The sequence below is a fragment of the Myotis yumanensis genome, unplaced genomic scaffold, assembly GCF_028538775.1.
Source record: "Myotis yumanensis isolate MYYU_CA2020_CCGP unplaced genomic scaffold, mMyoYum1.0.hap1 SCAF_3, whole genome shotgun sequence".
Lineage (NCBI taxonomy): Eukaryota > Metazoa > Chordata > Mammalia > Chiroptera > Vespertilionidae > Myotis > Myotis yumanensis.
In genome coordinates, this window is record NW_027223754.1 from 176,908,960 (window position 1) to 176,936,493 (window position 27,534).

The 27,534-nt window shown below is 40.2% G+C and overlaps 1 protein-coding gene across 1 annotated transcript in view; it reads left to right on the top strand.

Moving 5' to 3' along the window:
- Positions 1-27,534, top strand: part of TMTC1 (transmembrane O-mannosyltransferase targeting cadherins 1) — a 227,314-nt gene that overhangs the window by 168,996 nt on the left and 30,784 nt on the right. The window contains exon 12 of the mRNA XM_070410488.1: positions 11,705-11,848. Within this exon, the coding sequence (XP_070266589.1) occupies positions 11,705-11,848 (144 nt within the window). The remainder of the gene's footprint in view (positions 1-11,704; positions 11,849-27,534) is intronic.

Genomic DNA, 27,534 nt, shown 5'->3' on the forward strand with positions numbered 1-27,534 from the left:
TTCAACCCCTTTGAACATAGCTTTCTCTCCTTTCAGATTTTCTGTTTAAAACATCAATAACAGATATATTAGGAGTGGACAAGGCGGCTCTAAGGGGCCCAGGGCTGGCCCAGGACAACTTGAGCACCCCCAGGGCAAGGCATTGCATCTCCTGCATGATAGGGTTATGGGGGGGGGGGGTGAATCTTAAGATGATTTATTGTGTATTTCATGTTGAAAGCATATTTGTGAAAATAAAATAGTTGTCTGAGTGACTGAGAGGATCATAGCCCTTTTATCAGGATGGAATCCTGCACATGGCCGGTATCCAAGCACCTGGAAGACATCAGCAGACCTGGGTGTGGCCAGGCATTATGCTAGTAGGGTGGGAGGAAGACAGCATCGAGAAATCTAACCGTGCCCCACTGCTCACTGATGTCCTGAGTATATCAATAAGATTACTTTATTATAAATCCTTTGCAAAATTCTATCTATAAAACTGGTGGGGTTTGAGCATCTTTTAAAAATCAGGGTTTATGTAAAAAGTCTTTCTTTACACAGTCTGTTTTGAATGAACATTTGAAATAACTCTACTGACGGCAGGTGGCCTTGGATACCAGCTGCCATGTATCTCTGGAAAGAATTAAAATTCCAATGTCTTTGCTAGCCAGGTTGAAGAAAAGGAGATGCATTCTTCTGCTGGTGTGGTATTTTCACTTACAGAAGTATAAATATATACATATATACACATATAAATGTTAAGTCCCGCAGTTTTATTCATTAATTTAAGAAATTAAGTATATTTCATTCGGACAAAAGACAGAATTTTGGTCACATTGTGGACATACTTATGGACTAAATTTCCAAATGGAAGTTCCATAATTTATACTGCCCTCTCTGTCTCTTTTGTGATTCCCCAGGAAACAATGGGTGGCAGAGATTTGCGTGCAGAATGTTTATTCAGGAATGTTCTCTGAAACACCAAGTAAGAAAGCCAGGGAAGCAAGAGGTGCAGAGAGAGTTGAGGTGCAGTGCAATTACTAGGAGGCTTCAGCGGATCCCACAGGAGCTCTGGAAAACCCCTCAGAGTCCTCCTGAATGGACAGGAGCTGGAACCTTTATACCCCCTTAAAACTAATCCCTGCCCCCAGGCAGGGAGGGGAGTCTTGAGTGAGGCAACTCTCTGAGGCTGAGAGCAATGCCCAGGGAAGAAATGTGAGCTGTCAGCAGCTAGGGAACACGTGCCTCACACTTGAATAGGACCTCTGGATGGTGCAAGACAGCATCCACTACACACCAGCTTAACTTATGATTTTTCTACATGTCAATATGAGTTTTAACAGAATATCATTTAGATTTTCTGTTAAAATTAGAATAGTGGTGTTACCTAACTCTGGGTTGGAATAGTACAAAACAATTCATACAAAAGGCTGAAAGCAATGTCTAAATACCTGGCAATAATAAACTCAGTAAATGTTATTAATATATCAAAAATCTGACCACTTCTGTCCACATGCAGTACCCATCATCTCTCACCTAGATTACTATAATATTCTTTGGTCTCTGCATTTTCACCCCTCCCCCACTCCCTTCAGACTGTTCTCAGCACAGCAACCATAGGGATGTTCCATTCATAGCAGTCCATGCTCAGAACATTGCTGGCTCCCATCTCATTCATCGGGAAACTCAAAGCCCCTATAGCACTCTTCACTCCCTGCAAGTCCTGGCCACTTCCTGCTGAGACCTTGCCTCCTACTATTCTTGCTCACTCAACTCTAGCTACATAGTGCTCCGGACACATCCCAGTCAGGCACACACCAGTCACATTACATTCCTATTTCAGGGACTCTGTATTTGTCATTTCCTCTTCCCAGAACACTTTCTCTTCTCTAAATGTCTGCTTCCCTCCCTTCCTTCAGGATTCCTCACATAATGTCATTTTCCATAAGGCCTTCCTGGTCACCCTTCTTAAAAGTGCAGCCACACCAGGCCAGAGTGGCTCAGTTGATTAAGTGTAGTTCTGTGCACAAAAAGGTTGTTGGTTCGATTCCCAGTTGGGTCACATGCCTGAACTATGGGATCCATCCTGGTCATGGCGTGTGTGGAGGGTCTCTCTCTCTCTCTCTCTCTCTCTCTCTCTCTCTCTCTTTCTCTCTCTCTCTCCCTTTTCCTCTCTCTAAACATGTCTTCCCATGAGGATTAAAAAAAAGTGTAGCCACCCCCAATATACCCTATTTCCCTTCTTTGCTTCATATCTTCCTACTGCATTGGTCACACTCTAATCTGGGCCATTAGCAGAAGGCCTAGCACATTGTAGATACTCAATGAATGTTTGTTGAAAGAAAAACTGAATTAATACAATGCATAAAATCTCTCTCACAGGCCCCTTCGGTTCAGAGGACACCTCCATAAAGATAACCCATGTTTCTCACTGGGAGAGTAGTCAACAGTTTAGTTGAAACAACTCTTCATTATGCAAGACAATCCTATGCATTGCAAGATGTTTAATTCTCCTAGTTCCTGCCCATTGTATACCAGTGGTGACCCCAATTCCTAACATGCCTATTAGGGAAATGCATCCCCTTTCCTCCCCACTCCTCATGATCTCCTTGGTTGGTAGTTATTGGTTAGGAATATGGTACTCTTTTCCTGCACCCTACTCTCTTTTTTCTAAGTTGATCCAATAATCAGTATTATACATGCGATGAACTGTGATTACAGTAAGGATTCCAAAACGCACTGATCTGTCACAGAGGACTTTGAATCCCCTTTATAATCTTGGATGCAGTTGTTAAAATTGCACGTGTCTGAAATTCCATTTCAAGCATATCGAAAAGGCCTAGAGGAAATTGCTCTGGTGCCTGTGGGACCATTTGCTTCAGAGGGTGAAGGACTGACAGGCTTCAGAGTGAGTGTTTGACAAAGAACATTCCTACATTCTTCAAATGGAGAAGGTCACCCGTCCTTCACATCTGAGAACCCATGATATGGGGGAAACAGATGGATGCAAGATGACTTGAGTGTTCACTGGGTTAGCGATGAAGAAATAATGGATGTTATTTGGACTGATGGGAGCAAGTCAAAGGCCATGAACAGAAGTGGAGAGAATGATTTTTTGGAGGCTAAGTTATCCATATGAGAGAAGGAGAGCTGGCAGCTTCAGTCTGGCATGGGTTCATTAGGGCTATGGAGGGAGCCAAGTGAAACCACCCAGAGGTCCTGCAGCTGACCCCAAACCTTAAATGGATGCAGTGTAATAGGTACGATGATGGGTATTTTCATAGCCACTACCTCATTGTTCACATAAAAGCTGATTTGTTCTCACAGAAGGTCAATATGTTATTAACCTTGTTGTTGCAGAGAAAGCAAATTGAAGCACAGACATGCATTCAAAATCACACAGCTAGAAAGTCACCTATGGCTTCTGCTTCCACGCAGAGTTATTTTTCCACTCCACCAAAGGAATTTCCCATCCATCTGGCACAGACACCAAAGTCCGCCATGATCACCCCAAGCCTCAAGAAAGGTTAAATTATCTTCATCATTTTCAACTTAAAAGAGCAGAGAAGTAGTTAATTCAGTACATTCCCCAACCTCTAGAGGTAAATACTCAGGAATCAGGAAATTGCCAGCCATTTAAAATGACTCATTTCCTGAGGATATCGGAGAGCATGGTTTTACTCTAAGTTGTCTTAGAAAATCAATTGGGTGGAGTCCTTCAGAATCCTGCTGAAGGTCACCCATTGTGAGAGGTCAGATTATTTGGCTGGCCCCTCACGAAGAGTGCATCCCATTTCCCTAAATCTCAGCTGAGGGGGTTTTCCAAGGTGGGTCTGTAATGGACAGGAAGGATTGCATTGCAAAAAGAAACTGGGAAGACATTTTCTGGGTATTAATGGTGATGTCACACAATTAAAGAAGCAAACCAATAAATAATCAATGTCACCCAGGTGCAATTACTGACATGATGATTCAGATTTTATAACATGAAGGAACCAGGCACTTAGCAACACCAGACTAATTATGGTTGAAAATATGTTGCAGACTCCTGGAATGAAGTTTACTTTGGATATTTTCTAGTCCAGTGAAATTTAGGTCTCATGGTTGAATTTTTTTCCCAGTCAGGTTTTTCTTTTGGATTCTTTTTATTTCTTCTCAAAAGGAAGTAGAAAATAAATATCTGACCTTAGCATAGTTAACCTAAAATAAAATAATGTGTGGAATGAGAATCAGATAAATAAATCAGGGTGTGTATATTCTGAAATGAAATTGCAAATTTGAGCACATGATATAATATGACTTAAAACAATGAAATGAATTAAAAGATACTCAAATGATGAAATTTTGAGCAGATTGTACAAAATTTAAAGTAAATTACTAAAAGAAACTGTAAAACCAAAAATTAGTCCTATACATCTCATATCTTTAGTAGTGGTTAAAGCTTGAGAATAGTGGATCAGAGAGTACATGTATCTGTCTTATGCACTGAGTGTTGTTGATTGTGGATTGCTTTGCATAATACTGTGCTTCTCAGAGACACTATGATTATTTTGTATGGCAGGAGAAACAGCTTTTCATTGAATAAGAATCTCAGTAACTATGTCTCCCAAGTTTATTTTACTTCTGTCACTGAACAGTATAGTTCCTATAAGATCACAGTTGAATGGATTGGTCAAGGGAACAAAAAGATAACTTATTCAAAATGCAAGCTTTAATTTGTATTTATTTGCTGATGGTGGAATGACTCATATATGGTCTGGGAAAATAGACCTATAGGAACCATCTGCCTTCTTAACACTAACATTAGGGCCCGGCCCCTGTGGCTCAGTGGTTGAGCATCAACCCATGAACCCATGTAGGCTCCATGCCCAGTAGGGGGCATGCAGGAGGCAGCCAATCAATGATTCTTTCTTATCATTGATGTTTCTATTTCTCTCTCTCTTCCTCTCTGAAATCAGTAAGAACATATTTTTTTTTTCAAAAAAGAACACAGGACTTCTGATATACTTCTTTGTGTTTTAATAATCTATTATTTACTTAATTTTTCCCAGCATCCCTTTTCTTAACTGTAAAATAATACAATAATTTTACTTAGAGAACAAGGGAGGTTAAGTGAGATAATATATGTAAAAGCCCTCTAAAATGTAAAAAAAGTGCCATGAATACATACTAGGTCTTTGGGGACCCATTTTCTTCTGTTTTCCACTTAGGCTCCTATTCCTGTTAACATGCTATTGATGTTCATTCTTCCCAGATAAGAGGACTGGGAATGGAGGGGAATGCTAATGTTCTTAACTATCTACTTCATTAATTCTGCCAATTGATAAAAATCAAGAATGCTTTAAATGCTCAAATAGATATGTGTTTATTACAAATGTAAATTAATAATTGAAAAATAATCTTTAGTTCATGGAACTGTATCTCTGTACCTAGAGTTCTTTTTTAAAGAGGAAAAATAAACTTTCTTATAGCACATAACTATTTGACAATATAACATTTTTTCTGTACAATAAATTTTAAAAATTTTAACTGATTGAAATAAAAATAGTAAAGAAATAGTGAGAGAGTCCCCATAAACAATGCATATGGTGAATAAAGTTATGAGAAAGAAAGTCCAGTTACACTGGTCTTTAAAAAAGGAGGCCTGCCCTGGCTGGTGTGGCTCAGTTGGTTGGGCATCATCCCATGCACCAAAAAGCTGCTGGCTCAATTCTGATCAGGGCACATGCCTGGGTTGTCAGCTCGATCCCTGGTAGGGGTGTGCAGGAGGCAGTCAGTCAATGTTTCTCTCTCACATAGATGTTTCTCTTTCTTCCTTTGCTTTCCTTTCTCTCTAAAAATCATAAAAAAGTTTGTGTTTTTTTTTAAGTAGGCCTGACAATGACCACTGTGCTGCAGTTCAGTGGTGCTGTTGTTGTGGTTGTTTTTAGTTGGAGAAGGGACTGGTCACTAACAGAACTTATGTAATACATACCTGCAGAAGTCAAAGTCCAGATGAGCTTAATTTATTCTGACAATTGATGTAGCTGCGTAGACATCTCTTAAATTTATTCATCTTTTCAATAGAAAACTCCCCCCTGGAGAACTCAGTATTGACATATTGGACCCAAGTGAATTCAAATACAAGTTTATTTAAAAAGTAAACACACAAAATAAGTCGTGTTCTTGCATAGGTCTTCAGTACACAAGAGAAGACTCTCTGTTTTAAGAAAATATCTACCACTATATAAAAATCAAAATAAAAAGTGATATTTTTTTCCTGACCGGGCTGTTGAAGAATCCTTTTAATGAATTCAGCTTTGTTTCATAAATAATGCAGTACTTTTTTGCGATGAGGTGAACCTAATCAGATAACCAGTGAGACGAGGTATTGCGAGAAGACCCTTACTATTACCAGGAATGAACAACAGCTATTCATTTTCCAGGTGGAGGGCTGTGCATGGTAATAGCTTCAGTAAATCACCAGAAGTGCAGCAGTCCTTCCGTTGGAAGGGTTGAGACTCTGGTAATTAACACGGAGCCTCTTTTCCTAAGCCTCATGGTTCTGCAGCTTTGGAGCACAAGGCATACTAAAAGCTTTTACTTTCCTTCTCACTACTTGGTTCTCATTTTGAGAGTTCAGTACAGACTTACATTTGGTTTCTGATTTGACAACAACAAAAAAAAAGAGGGAGAGAGAGAAAAAAACATTTTTGTAGTTGGTGACCTTTGAAAGTGCATGCCATTCATTTAAATGGCAGTGGGGTCCTGAGTGAATAAAACATCAGGAAAGAAGGGCTGAGGACCAGCTGGAGAGGCCAGCTAGCTTCTTGGCGGTGCAGACCAGAACTTTGACTCAGAAGTGAGTCCATTGTGGAAGCTCTTACTGAATGTAGACTGTCCTTTTCCATAGTTTGTGCTTTCACCTCAGGCATTTATTTTGGTAGCTCCAAAGCCTAAAGAAACAAGGGAAAGAGAGAGAGAGAGAGAGAGAGAGAGAGAGACATATCACTTTGTCATCTGGGAAACAATGAGAATTACTCTCACCATGTTCACTGGACAACTCTTTTTTTAAAAATATATTTTATTGATTTTTTTACAGAGAGGGAGGGAGAGGGATAGAGAGTTAGAAACATCGATGAGAGAGAGAAAAACATCGATCAGCTGCCTCCTGCACACCCCCTACTGGGGATGTTGCCTGCAACCAAGGTACACGCCCTTGACCAGAATCGAACCTGGGACCTTTCAGTCCACAGGCCGACGCTCTATCCACTGAGCCAAACCAGTTAGGGCTTCACTGGACAACTCTTAAATCATCTGGCAATCACAGAGCTTTGTTCAACATAAAAAAAAAAAAGTTTCTTTGGAAGAATTTGAGCCCTGGCTATAATGTGCTCTCCATATCCACTTCCAAAATAACTGCTAGACACAAGCTTCCCAGGAGATATCTGGGCATGGAGTGAATGGGGGGATACAAGAGTATTTTATTTTTGCCTCTCATCATAGCTCTGATACCCTGTAGGGTCATCTCAGAGAGAGCACCAGACACTCACCATGCCTCAGGAACTGGGAGATTGGGTGTGAGGGGCTGTAGCAGAGACTCTGGTGTTGTCTTTGCTAATTAAGAAGTCACCAAAGAGAAGCAAACAACAGCCCTTGTCTGGCCTGAGATGTTTTCTTTCCCCCAACTTCCTCTTATAATACAACTTTCCCTATAACCTTCAAAGTCATTGTGAATAATTAGGGCTTTTAAGCTTTAAGAGGGTGTAACATTCATTTGAATTTATTCTATTCCTTGTCAGTCAAAAGAAGCATTACCCAGAATGTCTTCTTAACAATGCTAGTTCTGAGGGATATTCATAGCTGGTCAGTGAGGGAGTAGGGAAGGGAGGATGACATAGGCAAATAAACTCAGGACACTCTAGTTAAGCAATGATTTGGGGGGGAAATGTGGAGCAACTTGTCTTTTTGGCCTTTTAATAGCAACCCCTTCAAAGCAAAGATTTGAAAAAAATGATGCAACTTGTCTTTGTGGCCTTTTAATAGCAACTGATCTTCTTAGAATGGACAGAACAGGGTGGGAGGGGCAAGTATGGCATTTGATTGTCAAGAGACTTGACAAGGACAGATCCTATTTTTATTACTTGGGCATGACCTTGGCTTTCTTACATTAAAAGCCAGCTCCACAGGCTTATTCAAAGTACTCTGGGTGACAGAGATGGAGCCTCTTAGACTGCTAACTATGTCCACTAAATGTAGCAGAAACGGCCAAGTCATGTAGCTGTGCTCATTTGCCTTCTTTATAGTTTCATGTTAAGGAAATAAATTGATTCCCTTTCTTCTTTAATCAGCACAAATTTGGCTTGTTAATGCATATCCAGTCCCTTACATTTGCTTTGAACATGAGAAATGTTATTTTCACATTATTGTGTATTATTTAATTTTTTTAGTGTTTGTCAGGATTTTTATTCTGAGATCCATATCAGGCCAGGTGGGAGCACATTACAGAAAGAGGGGGAGATCAGATAAAATGGAAAAAGAAAGAAAATGGAAAAAGAAATGGATAGATGGTTATTGGGGGTTAAAGATTATTTTTATGGGGAGACATTGTGCATATCCTTTTCTCAAAAGTGATGGTCTAATGCTCCAGTCCAAAGGTGTTTATGAAGATTTCTCACCCAGGAACTCCCAGCATCCTGTGGAAATAGCGGGCACTGTAGAGGCAGCTGGGCAGTAGTCCCACCAGGAGAGAAACTCAGCACCTGAGGCAAAGAGGATTTTCTATTAAAGGAAGTTGAAAGTAATTTTAGACTCCAAAGGACTAAAATTTATTTATTTTTGACAGATTCACATACTATTTATTTTTGCATTGTTTGGGAGTTATTTACTAATACCACTAATATTTGCTTCTCTGCCTTATTTATATGCTCACATCTGCAAAAATAGTTGACCATTAAGATTTTGCATAAGAAAGAAAAACAAAGCTGGGAGAATCATGATCCCTCATTTCAAGCAATATTAGAAAGTTATAGTAACCAAAACAGTATGATAGCTTTTATTTTAAAATAAGATATATTGATCAATTAAAGAGAATAAACCCACACATCTTATGGTCAATTAATTTACTACAAAGGAACAAAGAATACACACTGTGGAAAGGACAGTCTTTTCAATGAATGGTATTGGGAAAATTGGACAGCACATGCAAAAGAATGAAACTGGTCCATTATTTTACACCATACACAAAAATTAACAACATGAATTGAAAACTGGAATATAAGACCAGAAACCATGAAACTCCTAGAAGAAAACATAAGCTCCTTGACATCAGTCTTGGCAATGATTTTTTGGATTTTGACAGCAAAAGCAAATGCTATACTAGTAAAAATGAACAAGTGGGACTACACAAAACTAAAAAGCTTCTACACAGCAAGGATACCATCGATGAAATGAAAAAGGCAACCTTCAGAATGGGAGAAAATATTGACAAGTCATGTATCTGATAAGGATTTACCACCCAAAAAATATAAAGGTCTCATACAACTCAAGAACAAACAAAAAAATTGGGCAGAGACTCTGAATAACATTTTTCCAAAGAAGACATGCAGATGGACAACAGGTACATGAAAAGATGCTCAACATTATTAATCATCAAGGAAAATCCAAAACTATAATGAGGTATAACCTTGAATCAGTTAGAATGGCTAATATTTTTAAATCATTTTTTTTATTTTTCAATTAAAGTTGACATATATTAGTTTCAGGTGTACAATTTAGATACATTAGATAACTTACTAAGATTATCCTGATAAATCTCATACCCATCTGACACCATACATGTCATTACAATATTATTAACTATTTTCTATGCTATACTTTATATTCCCATGACTATTCTGTAACTACAAATTTATACTTCTTAATTCCTTCACCTTTTTCACCCATCCCCCCAAGTCCCTATCTGGCAACTGTGACAATATTCTGTATCTATGAGTCTGTTTCTGCTCTATTTGTTCATTTATTTGTATTTTAGATTTGATTTTTGATAGATACATACTTACTGCCATTTTATTGTTCATATTTTTATCTTTTTTTAAAAGAAAACCCTTTAACATTTTTTGTAATACTGGTTTGGTGATGAACTCCTTTAGCTTTTTCTTGTCTAGGAAGCTCTTTATATGTCCTTTGATTCTAAATAACTTTGTGGAAAGAGGTTGAAGGTCCTTGCATTTCATCACTGAAGTTTTGTTATAATTTTTATGTGATTGTGGGAGGATGCAAGTACCACATGTTCCTATGCCGCCACCTTGATCAGAAGCCTCGGATGGCTAACATTAAAAAACAACAAAAATAAAATAACAAGTGTTGGTAAAATGTAGAGAAAAGGAAATGTACATTAGTGCAGCCATTATGTAAAATAAAATGGAGGTTCCTCAAAAAATTAAAATTCGAACTAGCACATGATCCAGCAATTCCAGTTGTTGGAATATATCTGAAGGAAATGAGAATACTGTATCCAGAAGTCATCTACAACCTCATATTCATAGCAGCATTATTTGCAAAACCAAGATGTGGAAACAGAAGGTGTGTAAGGAAGTTGTGGTGTGTATTTATACACAGTGAAATATTACTCAGTCATAAAAAAGGGAGGAAATCTTGCCACTTGTGACAACATAGCTCTATGCTAAGTGAAGTGAGTCAGAGAAAGACAAATACAGCAGATCTTGCATAACATAATTTCATTCAATGAGGTTTAATTATAATTCTAATGAATACCTTGGGAGATTAAATCTTGTTTATAACAATTGTCCTATGGTAAAATAGATTTCATTATAAAGTCGCATAACTGATTGACAATGTTAAATGAATTTTACTGTACCGTATGAGCTCACCTATATATGAAATCTAAAGTAAATTTAAAAACTGAAATAAAACAAAACAAAACCATAGAAAACAAAATCCATGGTTGATTACCAGAGCTAGGGAATTGGATGAAGGTGGTGAAAAGGTACAAGCTTCCAGTTATAACATAAATGAGATCCAGGATATAATATACAACATGATGACTATAGCTAATAACACTGCTGTTTGGTGCATATGAAAGTTGTTCAGTGAGTAGATCCTAAGAGTTCTCTTCATAAGGATGAAAACATTCTTTTTTGTGTTTTATTTATATGAGACTAGAGGTCTGGTGCACGAAATTTGTGTACGGGTAGGGTCCCTAGGCCTGGCTGGCAATCAGGGCTGATTGGGGCCTTCCGGCTGCCAGCCCAGGTCCTCCCTTCCCAGGCTACCAGCTGCCGGCTGCCAGCTGGGGCCTTCCTTTGTTCTGCACTCCCTCCCCCCCCCCCCCCCGCCCCCCCGGTGCTCAGCACACACCATAGAGAGCAATTAAACTCCCGGTTTCCCGCTTGAACTCCCAAGGGGACACTTTGCATATTAGCCTTTTTATATATATATATAGATGATGGATGTCAGCTAAACTTATTGTGGCAGTCATTTCACAATATATATTAGTCAAATTCTTACCCTGTATACCTTAAACTTACACAGTGCTTCATGTCAGTTATATCTCAGCAAAATTGCATTAAAAAAGATTTGGCATAGATGTACCATTAAAATAAAGGAAGAATTCAGTGTTTCTTTTTGGTTGTGGCATAGGTGGGGGGAGTCAGAAAGTAGAACAAGCAAACTGTCCAACTTAGAAGTTTTTGAACACTCATGGCTTAATATTTAAAATTTTTAGGCTGTATCCACGCCATGCAAGTGCCCTGAATAACCTTGGAACACTGACGAGGAACACAGCAGAGGCAAAGATGTACTATCAGAGGGCTCTCCAGCTAAATCCACAGCACAACCGGGCTCTGTTCAATCTTGGGAATCTCCTCAAGTAAGTAGAGTGTGTACCTTTGATCAGGCGGCCTTGTAATTTCCCGAAATCCTTTTCTTCTCAACACTTGGTAATGCTATTGTCTTCTCTTCCAAGAGTGAAATAATTAGAGGTTTGAAGCTTTGGAAAGATGCAATACTTATCTGAATTAATTCTATCCCTTATCAGTCAAAAAGAGTATTTTCCAGATTGTCTTTCTGGAAGTATTAGTTCTGGGAGCTGCTCATAAATTGTCTGTAGAGAGGCGAGATTAGGAAGGGATTACATGGTCAAATGAATTTAGGAAATACTAAGTTAAGTTAAATATAGTTCCAAGAAAGAAAGAAAGAAAGAAAGAAAGAAAGAAAGAAAGAAAGAAAGAAAGAAAGAAAGAAAGAAAGAGAGAGAGAGAGAGAGAGAGAGAGAGAGAGAGAGAGAGAGAGAGAGAGAGAGAGAGAAAGAGAGAGAGAGAGGGAGAGGGAGAGAGAGAGAGAGAGAGAAAGAAAGAAAGAAAGAGAAAGTGAGAGAGAGAGAGAGAGGGAGGGAGGGAGGAAGGAAGAGAGAGAGAGAGAGAGAGAGAGAGAGAGAGAGAGAGAGAGAGAGAGAAAGAAAGAAAGAAAGAAAGAAAGAAAGAAAGAAAGAAAGAAAGAAAGAAAGAAAGAAAGAAAGAAAGGAAAGAAAGTTCCTTTTTGCCTTAACTAGTTTGGCTCAATGGATAGAGTGTCAGCCCAAGGACTGAAGGGTCCCGGTTAAGTTCTGGTCAAGGGCACATACCTCAGTTGCAGGCTCAATTCCTGGTCCTGGATGCCAGGGTGCAAGCAGGAGGCAACCAATATATGTGTTTCTCTCACATCGATGTTTCTCTCTCTCCCCCCTACCTTCCACCCTCTCTAAGACAAAATGGAAAAAAATATCCTCAGGTGAGGATTAAAAACAACAACAACAAAAAATAAAGAGTAAATGTTCTCTTAAAAAAAATAGTTCCTTTATTGCAAAAATTTCTAATATGCTAAACGCCCTGTGAATCCTTAAACAGGGACTATGGAATACAGCATTTTCCAAGCCACTCTTTTTTTGGTAAGGCGTTTCCCCCATATTTAATGAATATACTTTTGGCAAAGTGCTGGTCTAGGGAAAGCAGTCTGTCCTAAAGGTGTAACTAAATGGTTTAACTACAACTTGTGCGCACTTTGTACTCTTGGTAAGAAACACAGTGAGGCATACCTGGAATTAGTAATGATTAGAGTAACTCTTGCTTCTAGGAAGGCCTCCCAGGCATAATCACTGGTGTTGGCTTTTCCCTCACTGCCCTATAAAAGGTTAATCGTGCAATTAGTATCACCAGAGACTAACTTTTGCCTCATGTATTGTAATTAATAGGAAGGCTAAGTATGTTGGCAATGGTACTGGCAATGATCGTGAAAATGGTGGTGGTTCTGGAATTTAACTTCTGAACTTAAAAAGAAAAGGTTGAAATGGAAATTAAAAGGTAAAAATGGTTGGAATCAGACTGTAGTGCTGTGTTTATCTGTACTTGTTAGGATGCCGACAATCTGTACCCTTTCTGAATTGGCTTCCATGCCTCTAAACTTTAGAGAGGCTAATGGTGTGTTTTGTTCCTCTATCCTCTCCCTAACAGGATTGTTTTCATTGCCTCAGTAACTTTTATGATGCACCTTCTTCACTTTCCTGTTTACTCCTTGAATGTTATATGTACACATAGATATTAGTACTAACAAGCTCCCTTCAGAAACAAGAACAAATCAAATGTTTTGGGAGAAATGTGTTCTAATTATTGTAGATAACAAGTTACAGGTTGATAGGGTGTTTTACTTTACTATTTTTATGAGCTCTTATTTTTATGTGAAGTTCTAGGACTCATTTTTAATGTCATGTTACATCTGTATACATCTGTACTTAGGGCCCAAATAACTTCAGTCCTGGTACAAGCCTGTCAGTGTCTTTTGGGTTACATGGATTATATAATATTGAGTTCAAAAATCACATAGATGAGTGTTTTCCCCAAAAAGCCAGCTTTAAAAGCCTGTCTTTGAAATGAGGGTCCCTGTTAGGAGTGATATCCTGCGGTTATGATTATCATATTGTGTTGAATGTGCCTGTACTTGAAAAAGGCAGAGGTTCTTTTAAATTTCATCCTGTCAAGACCTGAACAAGAGATATACACTCTAACCTTCTATTTTCAATTCCCATAGGAGTGCCACTGACTATTATTTTGAATTAGTATATGTGAGTTAAAAGTACAAGGACATACTTTTTGGAGCATGGTAATGACTGCTTTTCACAGTGAGAGGGATACCTAACAGGATTGTTTCTCTTTCAGTAAAATCAACTCTTGGTGATTATCCAAACCAACAACCATGTTTTGCATTTGTATAGGACTGTAGTTTTCTAAGTGCTTTTTTATGGGGCCCTCTCAGTGATTAAAGTAGATGTGGAAAAAGAAGGGAGGAGGGTCCTAAGGGGTTAAGTGTCTGTACAAAGCCACCCTCGTTTACCTTCTGCTCTCTCACATTATACCAGAGAGCAAGGTGGCCATCTATGTGTATATTATTCTTAGTTTCCAGTAGAATAAAATTATCATAATAGCCAACATTTATATAATACTTTCCAGTTTACAGATGTGTTTTTATATCCATTGTTTAATTTAACCTGCAAACAGTCTATTGTGAGAGGTATTATTATCCTCATCCCCATTTTACAGATGAGAAAACCAAGGTTTGGAGATCTCTTCTGACCTTGGCCTAGGCTGTGGCTGACCCAGGATTGAATTCCTGCCCTTGGACTTTATCCTGTTCATATCCCGTTACTCATGCTGCTCGGATAGCTCTTCTATCCCAAAATTACTTAATATTTAGCTATTTAATGGTATACGATTGCCTCTTGAGAGGAAGGTCCTTCCTGTTTTTCTTAAGCAAACAGTAAAGGCTGTTTACACTATATCCCTCAGTAGCAGAGAGAGGTGGCTCAGAAAACAGCAGAGTTAATCCACATGTAGATAACTCCAAGTTTTACTTTTGCTTTCCTTAGTATTTTTCTGCTAAGTAGCCATGAGTCAAAGGCAAAAAGAGGATAAAAGAAAATTATAAATTGGGTTTGATTGATTCATTTTACTATTTTATTTATTTCTCATTGTACAGGTAACTTTTAAAACTGTAGCCTTTTTTGTAATATAGAACTTAATGGTCATTCTAAGAACCCAAGTTATCTCTTTAGATATGAACAGTTTAGATTTGTTTCTTAGGGAGGAAATAGAAGACCTGGGAATTGAACCTAGATCTGTCTGACCCAGTATCCTTGCCCCTCATCACCACCCTCGACTGCCCCCTTGTGGTTCACCTCAAAATTGGGATACAGCCCACAGCAGCACTGCGGAACGAAAATGAGTCTGAATCTGTAACCTACAATTTTCAAGTGGCAATATTTCAAAACCTAACAAGGTGAAATTAATCTTAATAATATATTTTATCGAACCCCAATATATCTAAACTATTATCATTTTAACATGTAATTAATCTTAAAAATTAATTTTAAAATTGAACATTTAAAAATATTAATGAGATGGTAATGACCTTGACTTCAAGAGAAACCTGAGTCTTTTCCAGGCCAGAAGTTCTAAATAAGATGTGATGCTTTTACAGCATCTCAGAAATCTTATGGCACTAGGACAAATTTCATTTGCATTCTTGGAATTATATGACAGAGCTTTCGACCTGTTCATAGCAGTAGACTTCACTGAGTGTACTGAGGGTTAACTAAATATATTTGGCCGCTTTCAAGACCATTTTACTGGACTTTGAAGTTAATCTATTCTGAGTCTGTGCAGCACATTTACAGTGTGACAAATTGATAAGGATCAGCTTTCTATGCCAGCATTCTTAATTTATATTAATTATTGTTGGCCTTACTTGGAACTGAACATGTAAAAGAAAATAGACAAGATTAGCATAACCTTTTTATGGATGAAAAGAGTAAAAGTCCCTGATGGCTCAAAAGAGTATAATAGAATATTTAAATTCCGGGCTTGAGTTAAATAGTGGCTGCTGTTTGAAACACAATATGAAAAGAACCTCTTTAAAAAATCATATCATACATGCCTTCCAAAAATCATATTATTGCCTAAAGTACCCTCCATTCATATGATTGGCTGTAGATATCACATGGGTGTTACAATAAATCTTATAATTAAAACTCAGAAGACAAGAAATAGGATGTCCAATAATTGAACTATGTAGAAGATGAATTTGATAACAGCATACATTTGATTTTCTTCAGTCCAATCCTTTAGAAAATTGAATATCTAAAGAATAAAATAACACAAAAAGAAGGGCAAGTAACTATTATCTTTGAAATAAGTTTAAATGTTAATAATGCATTTTATTATGGATTTGATACTAACCACTCCCCCTTTTATTTCACAAAAAGGACTTTAATACACTCAAGATAGTAGTATTTCCCTTCTGTACTTTTTAATTGAGGCCCCAGAGAATCCAAAATGCCAGCCTACTGTGTAAAGAAAAATGTTTTGAGGTTCTTCCGACCACATTAGGATGTCAAGTTCTGCATTCTCCCCTGGGGTGAAATCTTACTCCTCACCCCAGGGTGACCTATGAGTATCCAGCTTTACTTACCTGTAGTCCCAACCCCATTACAGTTTCTCCCCTTCATCTTTATCCAACTCATAGCCATCTCTCTCCAGGTCTCTTTCCCCAGCTCTTTAGAAGCCCAGCCCAGCCCAGCATCTCATGCACATCATCGCCATCCTCATCACTGCCACCTCACGGTTTTTGGTACAGTGTCCCATCGTCCTCAGGGACTTGAGCACCGGAGCAATGACTTTCTCTTGCTCCCAACCTATGCTGCCTTTTTAGCAAATCCAAATATTACATTAACCTCCCAGTTTCTCTGCTGCCTTCATTCCAGGGCCCTCTAGTTCTGCTCTGCCTTTCAGACCTTTTCATTCTTTAATACCTGAATTCTGAAATGCTCCTCCTTGACCTTAACCTCTTACCCTTCCCATCCTCCTCTCTGTCACTCCTACTGGCCTGTTGACAGGGTCATGATTATGGCCTGCCGCTTCCTAGCTTTGCTCTCTGCTCAGTTGTCTTCTTTTAAGACCTTAATGTTGACATGCCTTCCATAGCAAGTTTACTCTCCTCATTGCTGCTGGCCCTGCATTGAGACAACAAACCATTGTTAGAATCCCTGTTCTCTTGATTCTGATGTTCATAATGTATAATCCCATCTCTAATTTATCTGATCTATTTTAGTAACGTAGGTGACATCAACCTAGACTCCTTCATATCTTAACTGTCATTTACTTGCCTGACCAGACCCCTGACCTAAGGTACCCCCATTGCCTGCATTTTGCTTTCCCTAAATCAGTATTTCTCAACTTTTTTCATTATCACCCATCTTTTTAAAGCATTTTTTTCTAATTACCCTCCACCCCAATTTAAAACTCAAGAATACAATTTGTAGGTGGGGTTGAGCACTGGGAGACAACAAATCATTGTAATATCTAAGATGATTTTTCACTGTACCCCCTATCATCCAAGAAGCAATTTTCACCCCTGCCCTAGACCCTCCTCTACTCTAAAACACAAATCTGTATCTTTAATGTTGAATGGGACTCTTACAAAACACTGAAGATAGCATTGTGGAACACAACAGGATGAGGTGGGGTGTAGAGTTGTTAGAGATTCATCCTTTATGATCTTATATCTCCCACATATTTTCTGTCTTCCTGATACATGTATTCTTTGTTCTCCTCCTCAATGTCCTTACCCATAACCAGAAGATAACATCATCCCTTACTTTTACTAACAATATTCAAGTCATTTAGGGTGAATTTTTGCAGCTTTCCTTCTGCGTACCTCAAAACTCCCTTCTTTTGTTCTTTCATGGGAGGATGAATTGTGCTGCCTCTTTCATATTTTAGATGTTTTTGTAAAATTGAGGCATAACTAACATGTAAAAAAATGCACAAATCTTAAGTGTTCAGTGTAGTGAGTTTTGACAGTTTTACATGTTCTTATAATCACCCCCAAATAAACACATAGAGTATTACCATCACCCCCAAATAAACATCCCTCGTGCTTCTGTTGAGTAATATTCCCTTCCTGTGAAGCAGTCATTATTTTTTTCACCATAAACTAGTTTAGCCTGTTTTAGAACTTCATTTACAGGCGATCATTTACTATGTACTTTTTTGCTGTTTGGATATTTTTCTTAGCATAAGTTTTTGAGGCTTATCCAGGTTGTTACATGTTACATTTTTTTAATGCTCAGTAGTATCACGTTGTATATACATGAAGTACTTTGTAATTTTCCATGCATAGATACTTGGTTTGTTTACAGGTTTGAGTTATTATGAATATCCATGTTGTGGATATTCACATCCCAGTCTTTTATGTTCATTTTTTTTGTGGTAAATATCAAGGAGTAGAATTGTATCTTTAATGTTTTAAGAAACTGCCAAACAGTTCTTTAAAGTAATTGTACCACATTTCAGTCCAACTATGGTTTCTGTTTCTTTCCTGTCCTCCCATCCATTATGATGAGTTCTCTCTTGAGTCTTCAGATTCTTCCCATTCCAAACTTAGGACCCTAGGGACTCTTTCTGGGTTTAGCTACTCTCACCAGTTGTTCTCCTAACCCCTTCCTTTCTCTGATCAAATTGACAAGAGGAATGCTTAGCACATGGTGCTCCTCCTCCCTCCCACCTGCTCATTCTGCATTCCAGCGGAGCTGTGGTCTAGAACATCAGCTATGAATTTCCAAGGTTCTCTCAGCTCTCATTCCCCTTGATTTCTCTGAAGTGAAGAATATGACACCATTGACCACCTTCCACTGCTTTTGCAGCTCTTTAGTTCATTGCTATATTACAACATGATGTTTTTCTCTTCTGTTTTCAATATATACTCTACTTCTACCCTCCCTTTAAATTTAGGGCACCTGAGAAATTCATTGATTATCCGTTACAGACACACATGCAGTCCAAATGCCATGGCATCCGGGACTTTCCACAATCCTGACACCTTCCTCCTTTTCTTTTCCTCTTCCACATTGTGTGAACTCAGAGGCTGGGCCAAACTGAGGACTTGCCAGTGTACAAGAAATACACATTCGCAAACTACAGTTGAGAAAAACATTACAAAGGGTTCAAAGCGAGAACTCCTGTAGTTCATCTGATATATGTTTTATTCTCATTTTTATAATCTTATATTCAGTGTCTTACAAAACGGAGTCATCTGGGAAATGATGAGAATGTTTACCTACTTCCTCAGGATTTGGGAGTTATTTGTATATAAACACATTGCTAATTGTGAAAATATTTTTGTAAGTATCTCTCCCTTACCAAAACCCTGCTCATTCACGCTGTGATTACTAAAGAATTGGGCATGAGTAAGTTGTTTTAAGTCCACAGTGTGGTTTGCAGGGAAAGGTCCCTCTTTTCATTCCTCTTGGCCCTGATGGCTGCAGTAAACCCTGCTGAGGCCGGGAGACAGCCCTGCACAGGACGTGCTGTGCGGGAGAGCATGCTTTAAGGATTCCCCTGGTTTTATTTACATTCCCTTGAAGAAATTGGACTGTCATCATTTTCTTTCCTTGCATACCTATTTCTGACAGAGTGTACTGAACAGGCTGAACTGCGTTGTGAGGGACAGGAGTTTCCAGCAGTCTTCTCTGTCAGGAAAAGCACTTGTCCCCCTCCTTAACCCTCATCATCTTTCCCAGCTGCATCTGCAATCTAGTCCCCTTATCCTGTGCTGGGGAATGACTTGGAACAACTCTTGACTAGAAATGTAGCTTAAAGAAGGTACAGATCAATTAAAAGAGAATGAGGGTTCCCTGCTGGCGTGGCTCAGTAGTGAGCATGGACCTATGAACCAGGAGGTCCAGGTTTGATTCCCTGTCAAGGGCACATGCCTGGCTGCGGCTCCCTCCCCAGTTGGGGGCGTGTAGGAGGCAGCCAATCAATGATTCACTCTTATCATTAATGTTTCTATCTCTCTCTCCCTCTTCCTTCCTCTCTGAAATCAATAAAAACATGTATTTTTAAAAAGAGAGAGAAATGAGGGTAATAACTGGAAATTTCTTCTTGCACATATCATCTTACTTTAGGGGGCCAGGCACCTCAACGTTCGATCTTAAATCCTGTAGGAAATCAGCTTTGCCCTGACACAGAGACTGAATGTGGAACATAAGTTGTTAGAGATTATTTAAAGGCTTTCCAATCTAAAACTGCTGGAGAGTCCAGGAGGAGAAGCAGAAGGACAGGAAGGAAAGGCCTCGTTGGTGTGTTTCCTCGGCCCCCCACCTGCCTGTGCCCCTCAGGGTCTGTCTGGGAAGTGCTGTGGGGAGGTGAAGCTTGCCTGAAGGCTCCCTCCCTTCTTCGTGACCCCTCACCAATTCTGCCAGCCTCTCTCCCAAGCTCCTCTCCCTCGAGCAGGCCCACTGTGTTGCTACCTGCCTGCTGGCAGCATTGTAGGGCTCTCTGCCCTCAACCTTTTTGCTGCCTCTCCTTCTCCAAGTGAAAAGAACACTAGTGACTGAGAATTGAATGACAAAGTGCTCCTCCTGGCCCAAGAACCTGCCCACTCTGCCACACTCACCGCAGGTCCATCAGCTGTAAGCCTCAGTGAGTTTGGGTCTCACCTCTCCCATGTAGTAGCCAGCAAGCTTAGGAAAACGACTTTACTTGCATTGCCTCCCATTACTCGTTTATACACTGGAAATAATACTAGTAACTACATCCTTCATACGTACTAGACAGGAGAATGCATGGAAGTACTTAACATAGGACCTAGCCCCCAGTAAAGATGAAATAAGTTTTAGCGATTTTTAATTATTACTAGCCCAGGGACATAATTTCTCACTTCTAATTTGAAGCTGAACTTCTTAGTATAAAATTAATTATGAATGAGAAGTAGGGAATACATTTTCTTCCCCCGCAGATGAACAGGTCTTAAGGCAATATTCAACCTCCTTGAGACTCCGTTCACTCGTGTTTGAAATAAGGGCCGGAACCAGGTGATGCTGTAAAGCTCTTGAGCTGCAAGAATCCGTGGTTTTAACTATGACTCCAAGTTTTTGATCTTTTAACTGAAGTGTCAGTAGAAGAACAGAAAGGAACGTGAAGGTCCCTTTTGTCTTCAGAGGCAATCCTTGCATTCGATCAACATCCTGCTTTTGCTGAGAAAGCAATCCGTGAGGCTGCCCTAGAAATTCCAGGTGGGACTCTGGGTGGAGGGGGTTGAAGGAGCCCGTGGACCTAGCATTTCCTGCATCAGCCCACGTGCCAGACACTCTGATGAGCTCACTGCCCGTGAGCGTTTACTTCACCCCCACAGGAACCTGGAGAGGTAGAGATTCATGTGCACATTTCACAGATTGGGCCACTGAGGGTCATGGAGATGGAGCATCTAACCCAAGTCACACAGCAGGTGAGGGTGGAGTCTGGATTTAGGCAGCCATCAGCCTGAGCCTAAAACCAGGGACGTGCCTTCAATTACACCCTCCAAGGGGCCCTTTACCTGAGGGGTAAATGAACCCTGTCCACATCAGGCTATTCTCAGCTACCCTCTCCTCCAGGCCCCAGCCTAAGAGCATTACTTCCATACCTTCCTTCAAATCACTGAAGGGCTGAACTTAAATAAATATTTGCCTGCACTTTGAAGAGATGCTGGCCTGGGATCATTATCCCCATCCCCTCCCAGCCCACCTCCATGCGCTCATGGCTCAGAGCTGGCTCCCTACACACAGCAGCCAGGCCACCGTGGGACATGCATCCTGCTTCTGGGGTTCAGGGCAGCGGCCACTCTGAGCTGATGACAAAGAACATCAAGAGCCATTCACAGGAGCGGAGGAGGAGGGGGCTCAGGAGGAGCACGTCCTCAGAACCTGCCTGTGCCTGGTCCTCACATGAGCCGTGTCTCCATCTCTGCTGCCCTGCGACTGGACAACATCAGAACTTCCCATCGTTCCATCCCCTCAGTGTTCAGCTGGGACACAGGTGTTCATGGCAGCCAAAGCCTAACCACTCACGCCACACAGGCGGGCACCCCAGCTGCCTCCCGTTGTTGCCACAGTGACTGAGTCTGATCCTGCAAACCCACCCTGTGGGGAAGGCAGGCGGTCTACTTAATGCCGAGTGTGGGTTCGGAGTTCAGGAAAAGGATTCGTTCTTTACCACCACCGCACCATATGAATCTGTCTTCCAGACAGTTCTGTGCAGCTTCCATAAAACGTCAAGCAGAAACACTAGGGTGAACGCCAGTAACCTGGATGCACTATTTCCATTGCATCACCCAGAGGTGAGCTCAGTAAACTTGATCATAAAAGAGGCATCAGAAAGGATGATCCAATTTTTAAAAATTCACTGTACAGGAAAGATAGTAGTAGAGCCTCAGAAAAATGTTTGCTTTGAAAAGGTCGTCTCAGTCAGACAGTTACAATTTGACTTTCATGATTCAGTTTTTCGGAAGAGCTGGTAAGTCTATCAGCCAGCTCCCCTCCTCCCCACCACCACATTAAAAAAAAAATACTCTTTTCCTTTGTGAAAGGCATCAGATTTTGGATCCAACAACAACAAACACCCTAACAAAGAAATAGAAATTAAAAGAGCTGCCCGGCACTCCAAGTTCACAACTGTGGTTAATGGGAAATTGTACTACTGCCAAGTGGATTGCCAAATCCATTTATTTCTGTTACTGGCATTTCCGAAATTCTCCCAAAATGTCAATACTTTTTCAAAGCAAGCATCTGCTTCCAGTTTAAATGAATGTGTCATGAGATTTTAGACAGGAGTCCAAAAAAGTTTTCTAAATTGACACTTAACAGGTCCTTAATTACTTAAAGAAAACGTGGTGAAGTTTTATTTGCTTTTGCTAAATATCTGTCCTTGAGAGAGAGCCAGGAAAGTGAGATGGTGCAAATGTTTTTACTTAACACACCAGAGGAACTGTCTCACTGCTGTAGAACTGAAGGGGAAATTCCCTGTGAAACTACAAATGTTTAATGGCAAGATTTGCACATTATGAACAAGATCTAATTTCTACTTGATGTTTCTCTTATGGAATCAATGATGAAGATGTTATTGGTTCCAGGAACCCCTTCTCAGGAATCTTAGCCCTTTGGAAGTTCCCCGGGGGAAACTTAAGAGAGTGGAATTTTGCTTGCAGCATAGTAGGAGCTTTTTATTTATATATGATGACTATATGGATAGCACAGGAGCTAGGACTTGGATGCAAACTAGAGGACATTCACAGCAGAGCTTCTATGAGAGGGAAAACTGCCTCTTCCGATTGCAGTATTCCCCAGCGTACCCCTCCACCTCCAGCCCCCCCACATCGTTGGCCAACCTGAGGTATTGATCAGCTTGCCACGGCGACCTTTCTCTTTGGCTCAGATTGTCCCGGGAGGTCTTCTCTCTCTCTCTCTCTCTCTTTTTAGGCGTTCTTAATCCTGTAGCAGTTAGCCTTACATCAGGGATCAATTGATCAGGCAAATCCCACACGGTAATCCGTGCCTTAAAGCACAGGCTGAAGACCGCCTTCAATGGAATTGCCTGAGGGGTTTATTAAGAATACTGACCCAGCTGGTGTAGCTCAGTGGTTGAGTGTCAACCCGTGAACCAGGAGGTCAGGGTTCTATTCCAGTCAGGGCGTATGCCTGGGTTGCAAGCTCGATCCCAATAGGGAGCTGCAGGAGGCAGCTAATGAATGATTCTCTCTCATCATTGATGTTTCTATCTTTCTGAAATCAATATATATATATTTTTGAAAGAATACTGATTCTAGGGTCCTACCCAGGACCTACTGGGCCTATGAGGCCTGGGATCCTGCATTTTACCAAACACTGAATTATATTTAAGCACTAAAATTTGAGAACTATTGACCCACGGGAAAGTGAAGATGGAATATTTTAGGTCATGGAGGATTCAGCCATCAGCTGGTGGCTCATTTGAGAGGTAAGGAAGTGCAGGATGCTGAGGGCAAGAGACATTACTTAACCCTGGCGCAATCTTACTTCCACCTAGTTCCCTCACCTGTCCAGGTGTCCCTGACAGTTCCATCAGTGCCAGTGGAACCCCTAACAGAAGCACTGACCGTCCTCAGGATCCTTAGTGTGACATGAGTTTCCTAAGGGACTCCGTGCCCCTTTGATCCCACAGAAAGTGTGCCCATGGCCAAGTGGACGGGGGTATGTACTGAGGTTCACTTGGTCAATGTGTTCACCAGTTATGGATTCCTTCATTCAAGCTTTTTCCACTGAATTCAGAGAAACAGCCTGGGGACTTGGTTACCTAAATCACATGCTTGGTCAATTCAGAGGCACAGGTTCTTTCCCTATTGTCCCATTTCGAATGGACCCATCGATTCAGTGTGAATGGATAACAGAGTAGCTCTTTGTAGATGGGGTTCACGTCGACAATGGGCTACTGATTTCCCTAAATAGCTTCTTATAGAGCCAGAGCAAATGCATTGGGAAGTTTTACCACTGTCTCCTGCTGACCCAGTGGGGATCTGTATTGTCAGAATGCATAGGTAATTCCCATTATTAAGGAGTCTCATTGTATCTATCTGAAATTGTTTATGTCTCTTGTTATACCTTTTTACTTGGAAATAACTGCTTAAGCTTTTCTTTTCTAAGAAGCTTCCCTGGCTTGGCTGAAGAAGAGTCTCAAAATTGCTCCTGATTCTTTCCTGCCCTTAGCCATCACCCTTAAAAATGAAGACCCACTGCTTTGGGTGGGTTCACCATCCGCTGAGTGGACTCTGAACTGTGGGCTGCCATGTAGGCCTCCTCAGCTCCGTGTTTGCCTTGGGAATGAGGTTTCCAGGGAAATGCCTCTGTTACTGGTGTTATTTTACATTTCGTACAACACTGTTTGTTGGTGTACTTAATGATGATTATCATATTAAAAATCAATTGTGATATCAGATATCTAATATCATTCCCATATCTTACCTAATTCTTTGTGAATGGTTTAAAGTGTGAAAGCATATTACTTTTGAGGGAATTTCAAAAACACCGCATTCTGCTTGTTTTAAAAATTAATTGTAAGGAAGGGAGATATAGGTTTCAGTGGGTGATTTTTAGAAACATTAAATGAGTTAATAAAAGCCAAAATAAACATAGTACCTACTGTGAGCCTGAGACACAGGGAGGTTACATAATTTGCCTAAAGAAACACAGCTAGCAAGTGGTAGAAGTAGAGTCCAAACTCAGTCCTGGATTTTGAGTCTGTGCTTTTAACTACTATGTAGACTTAAGGTAGAGAAGCCACTTAGCAGTGCTTGGTAAGTAAGAAGTGTTCAATGCTGGTAAATGGACACTAAACTTGCAATTTTTTTTTTTTATGATTCCAAGCCGTGGGTGCTTCTGCCTTCCTTGGGATCACTTCTATAATATTGAATGAGGTGTAGAAAGAGAGCTATAAAATGGATTACATAATCCTCATCTGTCAAATTTTTATTAGAATATTGGGAAGTTTATTTCAGGAGAGTTACAAAAAAAAATCTAGGACTAAAGAGAATAGTAAAACCATGGCTTTTAAAAAATAATTTAGCAATTATTGAATTTCTACTATGTGCAGATCACTGGGATAGAAGTAAGTGAGATGAATAAGGCATGGGTCCTGTCTATGAAGGAATTTAAAACTGGTCACAGACAGAGTGCACAGCATTTGAGAGAGCGGACACAAAAGTGCGGAGCGTGGACTGCCCACGGGCCTGGTGTTAGAGTAGCTGTGAGCTGTGCGCAAACCACTTGAGCTCTCCAAATCTCAGTTTTGTATTGTTGGGGTGGTGATTGCTAGTATTTACAATAAAGATAATTATGCCTAATTTGCACCGTTTAAAAAGAATTAAAATAAATAATGCAAAGGAATCACTCTGTCCTTAGCAGAGAGTACATGTGCAGCAAACAACTGTTGGAAAACGTGGAGCTTGAAAAACTTGCCTGGTTGGCACGTTCACTGATACACGGGCTTATACCCTCCCGCAGGGGGCAGTGTTGGGAACCCTTCACATGCTGTGCCTGCCAGGACCTTGGAAGAGAAAAATAATTTGGGGCCCAGTTACTCCTTAGAATGTTGAGCTGAAGCACAAAGAGCAGCTGCTCCTTTGGAGGCCAGGATAAGGCTTCTAACGGTGATTCCCCTACCACCTGTTTTGTTATGGAGATACAAAAAGAAAAGCAAAATATAAAAAAGATAGCATATGTGTGGTTTCTGGTTTTGTTACATGTTTCGAGCTCTGATGAGGCCATCTTGCTGGGAGCTGGATCTGGATGGCCGTCACTTTCCTGTGGAGAGCTTCCTCTTAAGAGGCCCAACCTCAGAATAGGAAGGTCTTTTGAAAAGCACCCTGCATAGTTTTAAGGTACAGTCTGGCTAGAGAAGGAGTAGGTGCTCTCTTAGGTTCTATAGAAAAGATGTCAAAGGCCACCCAGTCTAGCTGGGCTGACTAGTGGATACCTGGATATGTTTAAACATTGGTCAGAATTGTATCATAGAGGGTTTTAAACTATAAGTCTACCTGTAGGCAGTAGGATATTAATGAATATTTTTATATAAGGAAATGTGTTAAAAGCCATGCTCTGGGGGGAAATGCTTTCAGAGAGGAAGGGAGAGGGAAAGCGAGAAACATCAATGATGAGAATCATTCATCAGCTGCCTCCTGCACTCCCCCTACTGGAGATGGAGCCAGCAACGTGCCCTGACCTGGCCAAGAATCGAACCATGACCTCCTGGTTCATAAGTCAAAGCTCATCCAGTGGGCCACACCGTCTGGGCTTGCCCCTATTTTTTAATATGGGATAAGTATCAGGGAAACATGGGCCATAATGTAAATATGAAAAGGGATGCTATTCAGAAACAGGTTGAAATGAAGTTCAGTTCTCATGTGGTAACTTTATGACCAAGGAGAGTCCCATATGGATGAATTACCTGCCATGTAAGTTACTGTGTCAAAGCCACACCTATTTCATAAATGCCCACCAAAGTGTGAGCAAAGGAGAGACTATAGAAGAAATATATCTTCTATTTCTTTCTATATGAATATGCCTACTATCCCTCTCCCTTTCAGAAACAAAACAGCAATAAAATTACCACATGTGAATTTCTTGGGCTTTTGTAAAAAGCATTGTAAAATATCAGTTAAGGTGGTATGTGCCTCACTCTATTGCAGTGATTCCCAAAGTGGGCGCTACCGCCCCCTGGTGGGCGCTGCAGCGATCCAGAGGTGGGGGCGGTGATGGCCACAGGTGCATTTGTTTGAACTTTTTTTGTATTACCTTTCTATTCTGAGTTCAATAAATAGTTTCATAATTTCAAACTTCAATGTTTATAATTTACACCTTTCTTTACTATATTTTATGAAAAAGGTAGAAACATTAATACATATATCTTTCTGTTTAATTGCTATTAAAATTTAAAAAAAATTAATTTCCAGGGGGCGCTGAGTCATATTTTTTCTGGAAAGGGGGCGGTAGGCCAAATAAGTTTGGGAACCACTGCTCTATTGGTAGGTAATGACGGATTCTCAAAGGCTCCCATGGAAAAGCAGAATCACCTAAGAGTGCAGAGCCCAGAGAAAATGGCCTGTCTGCCCCCGCGGCTGCACCTTGCAGTGCTCATATACTAACGAAATTGTGAAATACAGAGGTTTCCTGAAAGTGTC